Here is a 20537-nt window from a genome sequence, read left to right as displayed (position 1 = left end):
ACTGTTCACAGAACACATAACATTACACCCACAAAACACACAGACACACATGCACACACACACACACACACACACACACACACACACACATTCACAGACACACACACATGGTAAGGCAATTTAACAGCCTAAGAAATCTGCAAATTGTAGTGTTTACGTAGGCACATAGGCTACATAAACATTGCAGAGGAGTTGACTTGACTTTTTTAACCTGCCGTAGGATTCAGTAGAGCAACTGTGTGTATGTGTGTGTGTGTGTGTGTGTGTGTGTGTGTGTGTGTGTGTGGGGGGGGGGTCTTGCTGCAACCTCTAATAAAATGCAGAAGTTGTCCATGAGAGGCTGGCAGAGTCCAGTTGGGAAGTGTGGTGATGCAACTTCCTGTGTCCGACATTGCTTATCAGTGCTCAGGACACAACGGTCTCTTTGACCTCTGCAGGAGAATATCTCTATAGGACAAGATGGAGACCGTGGTGAACTCACTCACTCTCCATTTAAACACAGGGAGGAGAAGTGGAGAGTTGAAGAGGGTTATTAGGTAATATTTTCACTGAGCCGTAAGATCTGCAGTGTCTGTGTACGGTGCGTAAACTCTCTTTCAACCGCACTTAGGTAAGCACGTACAAATGAGTCACACACACACACACACACACACACACACACACGCTAAGGTGTACACACGAAAGAACATGTGCACACACACACACACACACACACACACACACACACACACAGGAGCTCATTCACCTCTTCAATCTGACCACAATGTCAGGCATCATTTGTCAGACCAAACAAATAATTTCAACCAATGACCTCATAACCTCTTTTTTTACCCCAACCCCTGGCTAACCCCCCCCCCACATACACACACACACATACTCACTCACACACACGCACTCCAGATGCGTTCTGTGGACCGAGTCTTCAAGTTCATCGACCTGCCATCGGAGGAGCCCAAGACAGATGGGTTGGGCTCAAGCAAAGGCGGTAGCAAGGACAAAGACAAGGACCTGGTCATTGAGAACGTGGACGCCTGGGCCTACAACGCCTGGCCCAACCACGGCCAACTGGACGTGCAGAAGCTGTCGGTGAAGTACACAGAGGTTGAACAGACCATCATCAAAGACCTCTCCTTCTCTGTGGAGGGTGGACAGCGGGTAAGTCAGGGAAAGCATGTCTACACACACACACACACACACACATACACACTTTATTATCACCTGGTTTTGTTTTAAATTGTATTACTTTTTGCCACTGGTATGAAATTGTCCAATATGTTACACTGGATGTTGATGAAAGACTAATGGAACTAAGGTACCTTGCAAGATGATCAGAGAGCACTCGAGTGTTATTCTGCCCCTTGTTTAGTGTGGAAGGGATGGAGAGAGAGGGAGAGGGAGAGAGAGAGAGAGCGAAAGGGTTTACTTATGATTGCCGTCACTTATGGGTATCGCTTTGTTTGCGTGCGTCCACAAGGTTCTGTTCAGCAGTGCTGTTTCTCGTCTAGTGCTGTGAAATGCTGGTGTGCTCGCTCACAGTGAGGCAAATGAATAGTGTTAAGTGGCTCCTCTGAGCAGCTACTCCATGTGTGTTTGTGAGGTTGGTGTGACGCACTGCACTGGGACATGCTGAGATTTTCTCCGGGGCTGGTCATTAAGGAGCTGGCACAGTGGCTTCCGCATGCTGTAATGAGCCCATGCGAGACTAGCGCAGCGCTAACAGTGACTGAGTTCCCTCAGACAGCCATTAGCTCCATTAGCACGTCAGGCTAATGGCTCGCGTGCCACTGTGCCCGGGCCAACAGGGAGAGAACAAATCCCTCTCTCCTGCTCTGGGCATGCTCAGTTCATCCTCAACATCCTCATCAGTCTGTCTGTCACACTGAGGTTTGCTGGAGGAAATGTTGTTGGCGCCAATGAAAATTAAAGTTAAGAGTAGCTCAATTTGAAATGTAATGCTTCTGTGTTTTTTTTTTTTGAGCAGCTTATTTGTATTTAATTAATAGCTGAGATATCCGTGTATATATTGTGCCACTTAACTTCCCATTTTCAGATTTTCATTTCCTAAGCACTATAAGCATAAAAAATAAAAAATAAAACGTATCCTACATAAAGTGCTGAAGTGTAAACTTTTCTGAACTCTCTACATGACATTGTTTTTGTAATATAGTCTTCTAATTTATGCCTACTCAACAGAATGTAGTTAGTGGGCCACGGTTTGTAAAGGAGGAGTTTGCTTGCCTTGGCAGACATGGTCTAAAGGAAATGGGCTTGGCAGTCATGAACGGGGTCAGAGGGGTTTTGCATAAGTGTTGTGCATAAATGTTATATGGATGAGAACTGTGTTTTTTCAAGACGTGTGTGTGTGTGTGTGTGTGCGTGTGTGTGTGTGTGTGTGTGTGTGTGTGTGTGTGTGTGTGTGTGTGTGTGTGTGTGTGTGTGTGCGTGCGTGCGTGCGTGCGTTTGTGTGTGAATGTGTGCCTGTGCGTTCGTGTGTATGTGTGTGTGTGTGTGTGTGTGTGTGTGTGTGTGTGTTTGTGTGTGTGTGTGTTTGTGTGTGTGTGTGTGTGTGTGTGTGTGTGTGTGTGTGTGTGTGTGTGTGTGTGTGTGTGTGTGTTTGTGTGTGTGTGTGTGTGTGTGTGTGTGTGTGTGTGTGTGTGCGTGCATGCATATGAATTCTCTTTCAGATGGGCCTTCTGGGCAGGACGGGCTCTGGGAAGAGTACCCTCTTCAACGGGCTGCTGCGGCTGGCCCACACTGACGGCGAGGTCCTCATAGATGACATGTCCTGGAACAACATTCCTCTGAAGGTCTGGAGGAGAGCGTTCGGTGTCATCCCACAGGTACAAAATACAGACGACATGCACCAGATGTTCACATTCTAATCTGTAGAAATGGTCATTATCATAAACTCTTGAAAATAAATGTATGACCATAAAGAGTGACCATGTCACCATAAAAAGGTACTGGGCTATTTTAACAGTCCTAAATGGCTGTTCACACCAGGAATGTTAACTATTAATTCAGCTGAAACTATGAGTGTCCAACGATAAGGAAAGCCTCTTCTCATGTTGACTGGCTGTCAGCTTTTTATCTTTCTTACCCCCCCCCCCCCTTAATCCGGTTGACCATGTGGTCATCTTTTTTCTCCCTCACAGAAAGTGTTTATCTTCACCGGAAGCTTCCGCATGAACCTGGACCCATACGGCCGGCACAGCGATGAGGAGCTGTGGAGGGTCACTGAGGAGGTGGGGTCTCCTGCTGACTCTCAGGGGCAGTGGAGGGAATAATAATAATAATAATAATAATAATAATAATGATCATTATTATTGTTATTATTTATAAGCGCCTTTCAAGTCACTGAGAAGGTGGGATCTGCTGCTGACCCACAGTGGCAGTGGAGGGAATTCAACATAGGCTTCAGTTTTCTATAAAATAAAAACAAAAAAACAACACATATTGATTTGGCTAATGTTTTTATCCAAAGTGACTTACATATGTCAACTTATACAAGTGCCAGTCTCCCCAGAGCTATTTAGAGTTAACCCAACGGTGGCAGCCGGGAATTGAACCCACAAATTAGCCCAGATTAGCTACTATATGCTATACTATACTACCAATGACTGTATGTATAAGTCCTAACCAATGACTGTAGATGTAAATAGACAGTCATAGGTCCTGACAGTGGTGTTGTTGTGCCCGTTCCCGTGACCACAGGTGGGCCTGAAGTCGGTGATCGAGCAGTTCCCTGACAAGCTGGACTTCCAGCTGGAGTACGGAGGCCATGTCCTGAGCTATGGCCACAAGCAGCTCATGTGTCTGGCCCGCTCCATTCTGAGGAGAGCCCGAATCCTGCTGCTGGACGAGCCTAGTGCCCATCTGGACCCCATGTGAGTTGGGGCGGAGGGGGTTGACCCGGTGTGAAAGTAGGCCGGTACGTTCCGGTACTGCGTACCACTATAACATTTAGTGCCGGTGCGCAGTATCGGAAAGAGGGGAGAACAGCTGCCTGCCAAAGACAGGGCTGTTAAGGCTCATGCACTTTCCCCATAAGAAATTTCACTCCGAGCTGAAGAATTTAAAACTACTTTCACCCTTGGACCTGACACACAGATCACAGATTCACATGTGCCTCTGAGCTGGAGCTGTGAGGGAGATGAAAGAAATGGGGTTTGTGTTTGTTTTATTATTGATGAAGACCGAAGTTCTACCTGGTTGAAGACCGAATCTATCTGTCTGTCTGTCTGTGTCTGTAGCACCATCAAGGCCCTGAAGACCACGCTGAGGGACTCCTTCTCCACCTGCACCATCCTGATGTCGGAGCACAGGATGGAGACGCTGTTGGAGTGCCAGTCGTTCCTGGTGAGTGCCCTCTTCTCCGTCATTCAGCCCCCATGGCTGTGAGTGACACACACAAACATGCGAGAGTGACCTTTCTGATGTTGTCCCTACAAAACAGAGCTGCCCTTTTGTTTCACAAGCTCTTTTGACATTTTACTTTTAACAATGCGTGCCCAAGATCAGCTTAATGTGCTGTCTGATCCAGTGTCCTCCTGATTAATTTATGTGTTTGGTAATGGTTGACTGGCGGGTGGATGGTGCATCTCGTGGCTCAGTTGGTCCCATGTGACCCCTAGCCTCTACAATCTCGGCATTTGTTTTGAGGATACCAACCGTGATTCTGAATCAGGGAAAAAGTTGAATTTCCCAGTGCTTACACAACAGATCAGTGTTGATCACTGTGGGATTTGGCAGGTGGGGGAACCCTAAAATCCAGTGTCGCTGCAACGGTGAAAAATTACTCACCGTTGGACAACATATTGAGTATCGTTGTGTAGCAATACTTTTTTGGACAAGAATTGCTGGCTTCTTGGTCACCTCTGTACATGCAAAACATTAACTCACTATTTATTTTAACAATATCATCGCGCTTTATCGTTGGTATGAAAGAATATATTTATTATTAATTTATCTGAGGTTGTGGAACTGCGTTCCCCCCCATTTCCTCCCACTTTAACCCCTGTATTGTATGTAACACTAGAGTGATACTGTACGTATGTATCAGGTTAAGTCGACAAACTTAAGAATAATGTAAAAATTCAGGTATGAAATATATAAACATTTAGTAGCAAACAATAACATTTTAGGAGGCACTCCACAAAAAATTGCAATAGTTTATTTTGTGCTGTGTACATGTGGGCATTTAGTTTAATAGAAGCCATACAGTCTTCATGTTCTAGTGGGTAAATGATTTGCAGTGCTTAATCCGATCATGGTTGATATTTGTTTATGCCGTTATGTAAACAGGGTAAGGAAATTAAATTTTCTAAATATTTGGAGATTAGGGTTTGGGGAAAGACTACAGCCTGAAATCAATTTGTAGGTCTATTTACTGAAAGTCTTTTTAGGTTGTGCATACCACACACGTAAATGTACATTTATTATATCCAAAGTGACTTATAAAATGATTACACTATGACGGTAGGGAAGAACCTTGGCTCCCTTGCTCATGGGCCTCCACTGTCTAATTGTCTTTGTAGCTGCTGGACCAGAGCACAGGGAAGACGTACGACTCGATGCAGAAGCTGCTGAACGAGACGAGTCACCTGAAGCAGGCCATGAGCCCGGCGGAGCGCCTCAAGATCTTCCCCCGCCGCAACTCCAGCATGCGCGTGCCCCAGCCCAAGATCAGCGCTGTGACCCTCACCCTGGAGGAGGAGGCCGAGGACGAGATCCAGGACACACGCCTGTGAGCTCCCACCGGGCAGGTGCCACCAAAAGAGAGGCGGGGAGAGAGAGAGAGAGAGAGAGAGACAGAGAATGACTGAGAGAGAATGAGTGTGTGAGAGAGAGAATGAGAGAGAATGAAAGAGAATGAAAGAGGGTGGATGGATGTGTGGAGTTTTGGAGCAGGTCCTCTTCTCACGCCAGCCCAGCTGCCTCCATTTCAGAGACTCATTAGAGCCAGACTGGCCTGGACCCAGACAAGAAAGGCACAACTCAATTCTTCATCCATATCTCAATGGAGTCTCATAGGTACTGCTTTGATGTCGTCGGTCTGAAAACAATCTTTTATTTGTGTGAGAGTTGGCTGTTCAAAGACAGCAGAGATGAAAAATGCTTTGTTAAGAAGCTATTATTTAAGCTGAACATCAAGTCATTTCTCTCAACGTTTCTTGTATTAGGTCTATGCAAAAAAAACATGAGGTACTTTAATACTTTGTACAGTAACAAACTTAACCTCCTGCACCTTCAGTTTCATATCAGATAGCTATATCATATTCCTCAGCATAGCCTCCCTAACCCAGACACTTTATGGATTATGGTTAGAGTACTGCATCGTACCTTGACTGGAGCCTTGAAATGTGATTGTGTCAAGGTTATTTTTTTACTTTGTAAATTAAGAGTTATTTGTCTCAGTTGCTTGAATTCATCAGAACGGTTACATTGATTGAAAAAGCAAATGTAAGTGCATTGTAAGTATCAACACATAAAATGGTGGCATTTTCAAAGACAGACAGAACATGGGCATTTATCTTATTAACACATGGGAATAACAATGAGGTCCAAATGTTGATAGAATAGAGATGTGTAGACTGGAATGCTATGCATCAGCAATATTCCCAATATATTTTCCATATTACCAATGTATTTTCCATATTGAAATGAGTATGTAATACAGGATAGACTCAGGTTGCAGCATACAGAGTGTCATTCTGCATGACTGATTCCCATACACAATGTAAATGCAATGTCTGCAATAAGATTTCATGCTTGTCAACAGATTTATATTGTTCCAGACGCTTTGGAACCAAGGACTGCGATGAAAGAGGGACAGTGATATTATTTATGATACTGCAGAATGTCAAGACATTTGTAGCCAGTTACACAGATTGTTTTTAAGGGCTAAATAGATCAAAGTGTCCTTTGAAATATTTTAATTAACTTATCTTATGACCCTTTTGTGAACAAACACACAAAAATGAATCTAAAAATGACAGTTGTATACTACTTTAAATGTACAAGTATATCAATGTGCTGTGTGTTTTTGCAGAATGTGAAATTGGTTAATGATGTTGAAGAATTTAATTTGCCACAACACATTACCAATTCATAATGTCAGCTTAGCTATGAAAGAAAAGAGTGTATTCATAGGAAGACAATGTCAAAATTGTATAATATATGTATTTTTTGTCCTGAGGAAATGATTTCTGCAATCAAATTGTTTTCCATTAAAATGATTTTGAGAGACATGTTTTGTGTGGTGGGGCTGTTTTGCAGATACACAGAGTCTGGTTTGTTGGGAGTAACAGTGCAGTTTTTAATCGTTGTGCTTGAAGGAAGCAGGGCATGTTTTTGAAACGTCATCATACAGCTATCATACAGTTCAACACCAAAGGTTGACTAAAGTCTCTTCTGTACATATAAACAATGGCAACTGAGAAGAAAATACTGGTTGTTCAAAAGTGTCAGGAAACGGTACCGAAAGTAAAAGAGTGAGATGAAAACAAGGTCAGAAACGAGAAACAGAGAAGCTTGCTGCGTGGACTTGGAGTGGGCCTTCACACATGGACACCTGGAGCCAGCTGTGACTCAGGTGAAAACAGATAGATCAAATATTTATTATGGCTTACAGTCAAAACAGAAAAATGTCCTGTGTTTGCAATTATGTTACTTATTGCCACATTCCATTCACTTTGAAACAAGTGAAAAAGTTAAGAACCAAATTTTCATATTACAAACATGTACAATATTTTTTGTCCTGTTTTTTTGCCTTTTCAGTTGTACTGTACAAGCATATTACCACGTACACTAATCTATATACCACTTAAAGTTCCTAATTCTTATTTACACATATTTGGTAAAACCCTGATAAATGTCAATAGTACTTAAACCAACCTTGCAACTATTTAAACATAAAACACTTTTATATTCGAAAATACTTAACAGCAAAAAAATTCTGCTTTTCTTGCTTTGATCCAAAACGTGTTTTGCCTCAAGGCAAAAGCTGTTCAAGCACTTCTTTTGTTAGACATGTCCCTGCGTATTTGCTCAATTTATTATCTTCTTGTCTTCCACCAAAACTCAATACTTCAATAGTATAATATAATAAAACTATGGTCCCCAAGTACACAATATAATATAGTGTAACAAGTACTGATAACAAGTACAAATACTAAAAGGCTGTCAGAAAACTAACTTCACAACATGGAGGGAAATCACTATTCAGGGGGGGTTAGGAGAGGGGGGAGGAGTCTAACCCTGGTTGTTGTAGTTTTCATGCAAATTTGGGTGCAGGATCCAGATCTCCTCGTGTGATTGGCTGAGGGAGTTGTTGTTGTTGTTGTTGTTGATTGGGGGGTTGTTGGTGGTGGGCAGGGCCTGCCTTGCTCTGCTGCTCGCGTGGGCTTTGTTGGGGGGTCGGGGGCTGGCGGCACTCTGGCCGTGGGGGTGAGGGGGGACACTGCTGCTGCTGCTGCTGCTGACGGCTCGGGGCGTGCTGTGCGCTCGCTGAGGACCCCTGCTGCTGGGCACGGGGAGCTGCGACTTGGGCCGCGTGGCCCGTCTCTCCCCCTGGGGGGTGAGAGGGGTCACGGTGGCCGTCACAGTCACGGTCGGGGTCGGCGTGGAGGCGCTGCCGGTGGCTGGAGCAGTCGCACTCTTGGAGTGACGGCTGTCCATCTGAAAGGTAGAGGAGTGAGTTAGTGCCTTCGAAAGGGGCCATTCTCCTTTGGCCGACATTGGTCGATCTTGAGTGCATAATTTCACAAGAGCAACAGCACCCTCCCATTCAGGAGACTTAATAGCCATTAGACACTTGTCTTAAGCCAGTGTTTCCAAAACCGTATGCCGTGGCACAGCTTCATTCAGATGAAGGACCTGGTGTTGTTGCACGCTCATAACTGCCATGCTGTATAGCCGAAAGGCATAAAAAAAACTGGGAATTTGGGGAGCATTAAACAGCAATTAACATTGTGATTGTGATTGTGTCATTGTGGTGATTGTGTCACTTTTGTATGTTTAATATCATGGTAAGTAGTGTTCCGTTAGAACGCTTGGGAAACACTGGGTGGAACACTGTGCTAAGCCATATTCTACTCTTGAAAACCACCTTTAAGCACCAAAGGTGCCGTATTGGATACTGGGTCTGGAGTATTTTCCACAGCTCAGCTGGTGGTGCACAGACAAACAAATTCAGACCCAGGGGAAATGTATACTGATGAAATACGTGTTTTTGCATGTGACGGTTGCGTAAATGTGGGTGCGTACCGTGTGGACCACGGATGGCCGGACCGTGGGCAAGTCTTTGCTCGTGCTGGGGGCTCGGGACTGGAGCGCTGGCTCAGTGCTGTTGTTGTTGTTGTTGTTCAGCTGGCTGTGTCCATGTGTTGAGCCAGGAAATACAATGAAGTCCTCTTTGGAGTTAGCAATCTGCAAAACACACACACACACACACACACACACACACACACACACACACACACACACACAGTCAGGAGTATGTTCTGACACTACAGGCCAATTCATAACAATGAACATATACTGTCTCCTAGCTAGCTACAATAAACTAAAAAAAAAAAATAGCAGTAGTGGCCATAATCACACTCTTCCATTAGTGGAATTGGCAGTGCCGTGGGTTGGGAACTGTTCATATGTGTGTGTGTGTTTTTGTGTGTGTGTGTGTGTGTGTGTGTGTGTGTGTGTTGTGCATTGGGAAGTGTTCATGTTTGCACCTTGCTGATGTCTGGCTCAGACTTGCTGGAGCACATGGTCTGAAGCTCCCTCAGGAGGTCTGTCTCATCGTCAGAGCACAGGGACAGACCTGCAGGATCTCCATCACTGATTCTGAATGCATGTGTACACACACACACACACACACAAACACACACACACATAAACACACACATAAACACACACACACACACACACACACACACACAACACACACTCACTGTTATCACAGAATAACTCAATCCATGCTGCATGGCAGTGGAGCTAAACTGAGGCTACATTTCCACCTGCTGGCCGAATCTCTGCATTACCAAAAGTTTCCTTCTCTAAACTGGTTTCTGGTGTTTTTCCCTCTTTCATAAAAAGTTTCCAAGCGATAAATTATAGAATTTTGAGAAGTGTCTCTGTTGTTAAATTTATATTTAGTTCAAACAAAACATATTTATTATATTAAATGCACATGTATATTTGTATTTCCCATGCTTCGGTATCACTATGTTCCATGCTTGGATACTATATTGATTCACTAACAGTGCCATTCCTCCTTGTGCTCATTTTGTATGGCCACAATAATATGACACATAAAGGACAAATATTTGGAACATGTGGCATATGGCTTAATGTATGAAAACAGCCGACTTACCTGGGAGAGTTGATGTGGGACATCAGGTGGACCTCGGAGGTGGAGAGAGAACCTTGAGGACATGATAGAGAGAAAACATGAATTTCCCTACTCTACATACTCAGTTCTTCAGACACGCAATGAATATGAACATCAATGAAATATGAAATGATTAATACTAAGACGGAGGGCCAAATTACGAAAGTCAGGCCAAGAAGTAAAAAAAAGTCTCTTTAAACTTGGAGAGGCATATTGCTGATAAACGAAACCAATGGCCATCATTTTCCTTGTCAGTTGTCGGGAGAGGATGTCATGTTTCGCGTTTGCTAGGAAATGGTATTTTGGGGCTTTTCTAGCCTATTTTGATATGACGAATGAGTGGGAGGGAGATGGAGAGTGGGCACAGGAAATGACATCTGGCTGGACCCAAACCTGGAGCTGACTGGACTGCGGTATGGGACACTGACGTTGCCGCTAAAATAGGATTCTTTCCCAAAAGTCTCTTAAACCTTTCTCTTACATATGACGTGCTTCCGAAATGGGACGTAGAGTAAAAACAGCATCCCACCTTCACGGAGTGACCCGCTGGTGCTCCACCCAGTGCTGGGACTTCCCTTCTTGCGTGGGCTGGTGTTGGCCCGCCTCCAGGGCCCGCTGTCCCGCCCTTTCCTCCCGCCTTTCTTACAGGAGATGCCGATGGCCGACAGCGGGAATGTTCCACCTTGGAATTCTGCTAGGTGCCTGTCGATCTCTGTTACAGCCACAGACACAGCAGGAGTGACTGGAATTAGAATGGGTGTAGATGGCAGCCAGGTCCCAATACACTCACACATGCTCCACATACTGCTGCTGCTGGTTATTCTGCATTCCTTGCATTTGTCAACACAAGGGATCAGAACAAAGGAATGTGGTGTACAGAAACATGTCTTTCCACAGCTGGCACTGTCAACATACTAGTAGTTTCTCTTCTCCTCTAGTGGCTATTACTGTAAACAACAGCAGATTACATTTAAAGACAGAACCTTCAGTGGGTTCTGAACCTTCAGTGGGATCTACCTTGGGAAAAGATAATCTAACTGAAGTAACCATCAATAGTAATACATTGAGCTTTACTGTTTCAGGTTTGAATAACTTGTGAAATTAGTTTGTTGACTGCTCTTCACCTCCACAGAGGAGCCCTAAGAAGTGAGGAGTTGAGTTGAGACTGATGAGGAGTGTGGGGCAGGGAGAGAGAGAGAGAGAGAGAGAGAGAGAGAGAGAAAGGTAGAGAGAGTGAGGGAGATAGAGAGAGGGAAAGGTAGAGAGAGGGAGAGAGAGAGACAAACAGAGACAGAGAGAAAGGTAGAGTAAGAGAGGGAGAGAGATAGAGAGCAAGAGAGAGAGGCAGATAGAGGGAGGAGGAGAAGAGAGAGGGAGGAGGAGAAGAGAGAGAATGTTGTGGTTGTACCTGTTCGGGGCAGCGGGCAGCTCTGCAGGACGGCTTTGTTGAGGAGGATGCTGAGTGCGGCTCTAAGCACCGCCCTCTGGCCTGGACTCAGGCTCTTGCTGTTGCTGGGAGACCGGCGCTGGGCTGGAGCCCTCTTGGCTGTCACCCTGGAGACGACTGCATCCTCCACACGAGGGACCACCACCGCATTCCACAGACGAGCCAGCCATCTAGATAGATAGATAGATAGATAGATACTTTATTGATCCCCAAGGGAAAATTCAAGGTCTCAGTAGCATACAGACATCACACACAACATGCACTTACAGCAGAAAAAGTAATATACTTATAAAAAAAACTCCACTGTACAATAGAAACAGTAAAAGATAAACATTATACTAAAATACTAAATACTAAATATACTATATAAACTAAATCAATCAATGTGCTGATCAAAGGATGATCAAGCATGACAGGGCAGGGACTGAGCCTGTAATTCAGTGTGCAGCTGAGGATGATCGCTTCCTTGTTGTCCCTGTCTAGGGTGCCATGGTCGTGGACCCCTCAACAGACACAAGCAAGATGCAATATACAGTTGAAAGGGTGGGGATAGTAATATGGACATATAAGAGAATAATGTATAAAGTAGACAAGATAATATAACAAAAGTGCAAGAATAGGTTGAGGTAAAAGGGTTACATTGGTCAAGTATTGAGTATGAGGTATTAAGCAGCAAGTAAGGCCACAGTCAATCTGGGTTAGAGCGCGCACACACACACACACACACACACACACACACACAAACACACACACACACACACACAAATTGTGACTTTAATTTACAAGGACTAAAGAACTAAATATTTGAGTAGTGAAAAAACAAAGGTCGATGAACACTGAGCTGACATCTGTTCCACTTGCAATACCAACTTCATCAAGAAGTCTGCGTATGTTGTGTTTACAAAAAAGTTAATATTGTAAGTGAAAAAGACACTATGTATGCATGAGTTTTTCAGCTTCATTTACAAGAACTGAAAACAATTCGATTTAAATAATAATTGAATCTATATCAGTTAATTTCCATAAACTGTTGTACACTCTTATACTCATGCTATCAAGGAATATCAACTGACCAAGGCGCACGCATATCATTGCAGGTGACCTACTTGACGATAGCCTGTGCTTGGTCGGGGACCACGGGGCAGGAGAGGAAGATGCGTGGCCCCAGCAGAGCCTCTGGGGTGCCCAGGCGGGACAGGCAGGTGTTGAGCTGGTGCCAGACCAGGCACACCCAGGACAGAGACCTCTGCAGCAGGTCATCAGGAGCCCACGGCTGGCCTTGTGTCTACAAGCACACAGACAGAGCTCTTGTGGACCGCAGATACAAAGGGATTCTTACACTGTGAGAATGGTTAGGAGCCCATGGCAGGCTCTGTGTATACAATCACATCACAGAGAGAGAGAGAGAGAGAGAGAGAGAGAGAGAGAGAGAGAGAGAGAGAAAGAGAGAGAGAGAGCTCTAGGTGGACTGAACATGCAAAGACATTCTCAGGGTTCCCACTCTAAGTCAAGTGTAAAATTCCATGACTTTTCCCTGACTTTCCCTGACAAAAAAATCTGGATTTCCATGACCTATAATGAGGAGATTTCTGAGCAGCCACATAGCGTTCAAAAATCTTTGACTTTTTTTAGAGCGGAATATGAATAGATGGGTATTGAAGAAACAAAGTTGGGCTAACCATTACCACTCAAACATGCAGGAAAGCTAATAACCAGATATACACCAATTCTGTGTGGAAATACATTTGTATTAATGTGTTTTGGCAAGTATATTCTAAACTGCTACAACAAAATTCCCTGATATTCCATGACTTTGCCCCAGATATGATAAAGATTCTCCATGTCTGGAATAGACTTCCATAACTCGTGGGAACCCTGCATTCTTATTCACTGTGAGAATGTCACCCCCTGGTGGTGAAGGGACGTGTGTGCTTTATCTTTGGTCCGAGTGAGTGGCTGAATGGCTCTCTCTCTCACCTTGTGGAGGAGCTTGCGGCGCAGGTGGCGTCCCAGAAGGCCGTGCAGAGGCTCCGAGTCCCAGCGCAGCTGCACCCAGCGGAAGTGCTGCTGCAGATGCAGCTCCGTCCCCTGTAGCCGGGGCTTGGCCAGCGAGCCAATCAAAAAGGCGCCCTCCTGGAAGTAGTAAAGCCCGTCCTGACCTGGTGGGCAGCAGAGAAGAGAGTTTAGTGTGAATGTGTGGACCAGGTCACACATAACACGCTACCAGTAGGAACTACTGGTCAGTGGGACCATGTCCTGAAAGACTAGCAGAAAGGCTAAAGGCATCACTGGGAACTGAACTGAACTGAATTGAGCTGTGGGAGTGCAACTTCTCTGCACATGTTGCTGCATATCCAGGGCTGAGCACAAAGCCCCTGCTCATTACGTCAACTAGATTTAGTCAAACGAAGCAAGAACATCCCCATGCAAAAGCCCATGTGTGGGTTGTAACTGAAGTGGAGCTGCGTAGGCGAGTTGTCTGACCGTGCTGCGGGGAGATGGAGCAGACGGCACCGCGGTTCTCCAGCGCCTCACACAGATCCCCCAGGAGCTCGCTCAGGGATGGCGCCCTCTCCAGGCCCTCCAGCAGAACTACCACACGGCCACCCACACACGCCTCACGCGCCGGCACCAGGAACCCTGCACCCACCACACAAAAAGGGAGAGAGATCGAGAGAGAGAAAGAGAGAGATTACATAAATACCTAATTTGAAATGGAATCTGCAGAATCTGCCCTATTTCGAGTTCTAGAGGCAGCAGTCCAGAAGTCCTGTTTGTTTGTGAGAATGTATATGTTACGGTCCAGTAGGACAAAGAATAATTATACTGAATAAGGACACCTGGAGGACAGGGCAGCGTGTGTAGGGAGTGAATGTCCAACACTGGTGAGAGGTAAGGGCTTTATTTACCGCAGTTGATGAAGGTCTCCAGCAGGTGGGTCTTGGACAGACTCTCATCCACCTCCACCCTCACCACATCACAGGCCACTCCCACAGCCTCCTGCCTGCACTAGGGTTGACAAGCACACACACACACACACACACACACACACACACACACACACACAAACATGAATCATCGATGCAGCTAATTTTTACAACCAGGTCACAAAAAACACACTCACATCAACATAGTGCAATAGAACCCTGAATCATCCCTGCACACACACGCACACACACGCGGGTCTATCTTAGTTACCTTGATGCAGTGAGAGATCTGAGTGGCAATGTACTCCTGGCAGCTTCCTTCCAGCCCGTGGAATATGACATTACGGTACTGTTCCACCTGAAAGAGTACACGCATATGGAATATGACATTACGGTACTGTTCCACCTGAAAGAGTACACGCATATGGAATACAGTATAACATTACGGTACCGTTCCTCCTAGCACAGCACACGGAGATGGAATAGAACATTACGGTACACTCTTAAAACGAATGTGTTGTCCCAATCTGGACACAGAGATGTGTTAATAAACAACGCAAGTTGTGTTGTTTTTAACACATTTGTTTTAAGAGTGTACCCTTCCTGCTAACACAACACACGGACATGGAATAGAACAGCTCTACAAGGACCTGCTGCATGTTTACTTGGTTGTGTTCTACTAAATCCTACAGAGCACAACGTTAAATAAATATTTAAAAATAAATGACACCCAACATAAACCAGTGGAATCCGGTCACAAAGTTTCCCTACTACGGAGTTCCAACTAATGGTTAGAAATGGGCACTGCTGATTCCCTCTAAAACTTTAAGCTTTGTACTAAAGTGATACATCTAAAAACAGTAAGCAAACTTTGTTATGTATTTTTGCAACTTGAGTGTGCTTCTAGCCTCAGTTAACGGGGGCCTGGCTGCATGTTGTTGTATTTATAGTGTACATCAACGAGTAAGCTAATTACACAACTTTAAAGGGACACCAGGCAACGTTTTCGTATAAATTACTCATTTTGGTAAGTCGTATATAGTTAAATGACTCATTACAGGGCGAATGAAGACTCTCTCGCCCGCCCCTACTGCCTGTAGGAAGAATATCCCGCTTGCAAGTTCAGTGTATCGTACCCGCCGACCGAAGCAGGATCAGTTTACATCCTGCATCCACAGCAGAGGCAGGCTAACGAAACTCTAGCGATTGTTGCAAACGTGTGTATAATGGCAGAGCCGGCGAATAAGCAGTGAAAACCCTCGGCGGAAGATGCAAAGAAAAGGAAAAGAGCTTCAGACCGAGCGAGGGGGAGTTTCGTAGAGAAAAAGCATCAGGCTTGCCTGGTGTCCCTTTAAATTGGGAAAGCGCTTGGCACTAGCCCAAGGGCTTGTTTACTCATTTTCAAGAACAGCACCTCATCCCTCCCTCTAAATTTTAGCCGCCCCATCAACCAATCCCCCCCACCCCCTCCCCATCTCCACGGTGACGCAGCTTACCAGGCGGGTGTAGTTCTGCAGCAGCTGGAGGGGCATGAGCGAATGGAAGGCCATCTCATCCAGCGCCGACTCCGACAGGCCTGCCACACACACACACACACACACACACACACACATACATACACAATGACAATCAGAGCCATGGTGATGAGAAATAGAAAGAGAAAGAGAGAGAGAGAGAAGAGAGAGACAAAAGGCACAAAAGAGAGAGGGATAATGAAAGGAAAAATGAAAGAAAAAGAGAAAAAAAGTGTCAGAAAGAATCTATCGGGAAAGCCTCCTACGCTACACTGGCAGAGGATGTGTGAGGGAGTGAGGGTGTGAGTGTGTGTGTGTGTGTGTGTGTGTTTGTGAGTGTCTAAGCGCACAGCCTGTCTCCTTGTCATAGACATCAACATCAAAAGCCCCCTTGAAACTCCAATCGGAGACAACCCAGACAGACTGTGTCTGGGAAACACAGACAGAGGGCTCTCATCACGTGACCTGTCAGCCAGCGGCACACACACACACACACACACACACACACACACACACACACACACACACACACAGACGTGCCTATGATACCAGCACAGGACAAATCCCCTGCGCTGCGCTGCGTTGCACTGCGGAGCTGAGACTGTGTGAGCAGCCCCTCTCCTGACGCTGCAGCGGCTCTGGAGACTGTTTAGCAGTAATCCAGGGATCGGACGCGCCGCATCGCGCCATGTGAGAGATGAAACCGGTAAACACGCTCTAATCCAACACTCACACACTGCGCCAATGCTATTAGTGAGTCTGAGGCGGCCTGAGAGAGTGTTTATGTGAGTCTAAACACACAGGTGGCTGGGTTGGAGATTATATGTGGATAGGAGTCAAGGGAAACAGGTGAGGGAAGAGAAGAGAAGGAGGTGTGTGTGTGTGTGGGAGTGAGAGAGAGAGAGAGAGGGGAGAAGAAGGGGGTAGAGAGAGGAGAGGAGAGGAGAAAGAGAGGAGAGAGAGAGGAGAGGAAGATGAGGTGAGGAGAGGAGAGAGAGAGGAGAGAGAGAAGGATGAGAGGAGAAGATAGGAGAGAGAGAAGGACAAGAGGAGAAGAGAGGAGAGAGAAGGACAAGAGAGGAGCAGGGAGGAGAGGATGAAGAGAGGAGAGCGAGAAGGAAGGAGAAGGAGGGGAGAGAAGGAGCAGGAGCAGGGGGACAGAGGAGAGGAGACCGCACCTCTGAGGCGGATGGTGATTCGCTGGCTGAGGCGCTTGCGGATCAGGTCCCATGGAGACAGGGCCAACTCTTCCCCCGGAAACCAAATAGTGTCTCCTGAAACACACACAGGGCACACACACACACACATCAGTTAACAAGTACACACACACACACACACACACACACACACACACACACAGGGTACACACCACATCAGTTAACAAGTTCACATACACACACACACACACACACACATACACACACACACAGACACACACACACACACACACACACACACACACACACACACACACACACACACACACACACACACACACACACACACACCTGTCACACTGTACCTGGACAGGATCCTTTAGGAGTTTCTCTAATTCCCCCTCTCTCCTCTCTCCCCCGCTCCTCAACCTCTACCTCTCATCTATAATGCAATCATTCCTGCTCCCTGCTGCTCTGTTCCCATCTCCCCAAGCCTCACCCCCCTCCTCCTCAAAAATATCCAATGATTTGGCTCTGACTGTGGAGGCAGAGGGGGCTTCCCGTGCCTGTTTTTCAGATAGACAGCGAGGAGGAGGAGAGAGAGAGAGAGAGAGAGAGAGAGAGAGAGAGAGAGAGAGAGAGAGAGAGAGAGAGAGAGGCCACCTGCAGTGTTGTGTTTGCATTCTCCCAAATGATTCCGGAGACGACAAACACACAAGTTGGCGTGGCTGTGGCGTACGTGTGTAAATGTTCATGAGAGCTCACTGGAGCAGAGAATACCGCAGGAGAGATAGCGACCACAGAGAGAGAGGGAGCAAGAGAGAGAGAGAGTGAGTGAGAGTGTGAGCGAAAGAGAGATAGAGAGAGACAGAGACAGAGAGAGAGAGTGAGTGAGATAGAGTGTGAGCGAAAGAGATAGAGAGACAGAGAGAGAGAGAGAGAGAGAGAGAGAGAGAGAGAGAGAGAGAGAGAGACACAGAGAGGTGGGAAGAGAGCTGGCGGTGGAGTTTATTTCCAGCGTGGCTGAGGGCATGATATCCCTGCGGCTGGGCCAAGCTCAATTAGGCCACTGTCCCACTGAGCACCTCCCCGCGCCTGGCCAGTGACAATGTTGGATGCAACCCCAGGCCCCGAGCTACGCCAAGCGCCTGTGTCTAATGTGGCCTGTGTGTGTGTCACTGTGTGTGTGTGTGTTTGTTTATTTGTGTGTGTGTGTGTGTGTGTGTGCGTGTGTGCATGCGTAAGTGAGTGTGTGTGGAGATGTTTGAGAAAATGCAGATTATTTTTTAGGTATCAAGGTGTGTCCTGTTGACTGAGTATTTGCTTATGTCTTGGATGTGTAAGCTTGTGTGTGAGTGTGTGTGTGTGTGTGTGTGTGTGTGTGTGTGTGTGTGTGTGTGTGTGTGTGTGAGTGTGAATACTGTATGTGTGTGTATATATATAAATGTCTGTGTGTGCATGTGTGGATATGTGTGGTTGCTTGACCTTTCTGAGGCCAATGGCTGACCTATCGACACCACTTTCACACGTATGAGTCATACACACATGCAGGTCAAGCTCAGGCTCGCCTTCTCTCTCTCTTTCTCTCTCTCTCTCTCTCTGCCTCCTCTCTTTCTCTCCATCTCTCTCTCTCTCTCTGCCTCCTCTCTTTCTCTCCATCTCTCTCCATCTCTCTCTTTCTCTCTCTCTCTCTCTCCACCCCCCCCTCTCTCTTGGTTGATGGTAGTAAATGCTGACACGGGGGGAAATGAGAGCTTCATCGTGGCCACCGGCCGTATGGGAGGCAGCAGCTGGGCCGTCCCAAAATAGGTGGCGATGACTGTGCTGCTGTAAACACAAGTGTGTGTCTGTGTGTGTGCATCTTGTTTGCAGGATTGTTTACCACCCACAACCCTCAAGCCTTGGGAGAACTGCCTTTTTCCCGCTACGCCTCAACCACATTTGGTTTTTACAGTACAACATAATTATGACAGCTTGTGAGGTAAGAAGAACTGCATTGTTTCCGAGAAAATGACAGCAGCACTGTACTTTATATGCTATACACAACAATACAGATTTGTTTTTAATGGGTTTCCATGGGCTTTGGGCATTGTGCTCATGCTTCTGTTGAGGGATCCAAGTTCACATGTGACGTCTCTTCTGACTGAGGGCGTACTCACACTATGGCATCCGTACCGTACCCGAGTACGTTTGATACCTAAGGTCTGGTTCGTTTGACCAGTGTGATCACTCCGTACCGTACCCCGGCATGGTACACTTATTCGTGCCCAGGTCTGCTTGAGGAAGTGGGCTCGGTTGGGCTTATGATCGCGCCTGAGCAAAGATTCTACAGCACAGCCGCTCAACCGTGCCTGGGTACAGTTTGATAATATGCAGTATGCGTGCGGACTCAGTCATACTCCGGCACGGTACAAGAGAACCGTGCCCAGTGTGAGTACGCCCTGAATCTACAGCAGGGACTCTTATGTAGGGGAAGCGTGAGCAGGGTTTGATGCAACTCCAGTGAGGTGGTGAGTGAGTTCCTTACCGATGGTCACCGAGGCTATGCTGTCAGGTGATAGGCCCAGAGGAGTGTCAGTCATAACCGTGTCCTCCCAGAGGTCCCACCCCTTGCACAGAAGCTGAAGGTGATTGGTCAGCAGGTCGTTCAGACTTTGGCCCAGCTCCTCCCAGGGCGTGTGACGCTGGACTGTTACCATGCCAACAACAGGGCCGTCCTCCAGCAGGTCAAGGGGGCAGAGGCGCTCACTGAGGCCTGTGTGCACCTGCACGGCAACTCGGTATGAATCTGGCCAGGGTCAAAGGTCAAAAACAGGGAAAAGGGGTCAGAAATTAGTGCAAGATGTGACGACACAACTTCATCTCAGAGTTTAATTAGGAATCAAGGAACTGTGAGAACACATGGGAGCTGTTGCGGAAGTGTACGGTACGGTCATTTCAGGTCAGCATTTTTGGACAGAAACTGGGCCAACCCAAATCACTGATCCGCTACCTATTGGAGAGATTGATGCCAGAGTCTGCTTTGAGTATCACACAATCGTGTCTCAGACAGGGACAACAAATTCCAGGTGGAACACTGTAGTGGAGTCCCATCTCCTATCT

The 20537-nt window shown here is 46.3% G+C and overlaps 2 protein-coding genes across 4 annotated transcripts in view; one reads left to right on the top strand and one right to left on the bottom strand.

Annotated features, from left to right (window-relative positions):
- cftr (CF transmembrane conductance regulator) overlaps positions 1-5818 on the top strand; it is a 28439-nt gene extending 22621 nt beyond the window's left edge. The window contains exons 22-27 of the mRNA XM_076269406.1: positions 901-1155; positions 2685-2840; positions 3156-3245; positions 3715-3887; positions 4254-4359; positions 5538-5818. Of these exons, the coding sequence (XP_076125521.1) occupies positions 901-1155; positions 2685-2840; positions 3156-3245; positions 3715-3887; positions 4254-4359; positions 5538-5750 (993 nt within the window). The 3' untranslated portion in view covers positions 5751-5818. The remainder of the gene's footprint in view (positions 1-900; positions 1156-2684; positions 2841-3155; positions 3246-3714; positions 3888-4253; positions 4360-5537) is intronic.
- A 1487-nt stretch (positions 5819-7305) lies between these two features.
- Positions 7306-20537, bottom strand: part of cttnbp2 (cortactin binding protein 2) — a 50084-nt gene continuing 36852 nt past the window's right edge. For 2 of the 3 annotated variants that reach the window (XM_076269402.1, XM_076269404.1), the window contains exons 10-23: positions 19963-20223; positions 17457-17552; positions 16261-16340; positions 15036-15122; positions 14747-14846; positions 14322-14477; positions 13815-13996; positions 12944-13122; positions 11799-12007; positions 10920-11132; positions 10373-10424; positions 9732-9843; positions 9268-9429; positions 7306-8679 (exon numbers count right to left, since the gene is read on the bottom strand). In XM_076269402.1, coding sequence (XP_076125517.1) covers positions 8254-8679; positions 9268-9429; positions 9732-9843; positions 10373-10424; positions 10920-11132; positions 11799-12007; positions 12944-13122; positions 13815-13996; positions 14322-14477; positions 14747-14846; positions 15036-15122; positions 16261-16340; positions 17457-17552; positions 19963-20223 — 2315 coding nt within the window. In that variant the 3' untranslated portion in view covers positions 7306-8253. The remainder of the gene's footprint in view (positions 8680-9267; positions 9430-9731; positions 9844-10372; positions 10425-10919; positions 11133-11798; positions 12008-12943; positions 13123-13814; positions 13997-14321; positions 14478-14746; positions 14847-15035; positions 15123-16260; positions 16341-17456; positions 17553-19962; positions 20224-20537) is intronic. The other variant, XM_076269405.1, reaches the window with a different exon arrangement.

The sequence above is a fragment of the Alosa pseudoharengus genome, unplaced genomic scaffold, assembly GCF_046254945.1.
Source record: "Alosa pseudoharengus isolate Yale_2024_CS ecotype anadromous, Long Island Sound unplaced genomic scaffold, YU_APseudo_1.1 YU_APseudo_1.1_scf_10, whole genome shotgun sequence".
NCBI classification, from domain to species: Eukaryota; Metazoa; Chordata; class Actinopteri; order Clupeiformes; family Clupeidae; genus Alosa; species Alosa pseudoharengus.
This window is presented reverse-complemented; position numbering and strand designations above follow the sequence as displayed.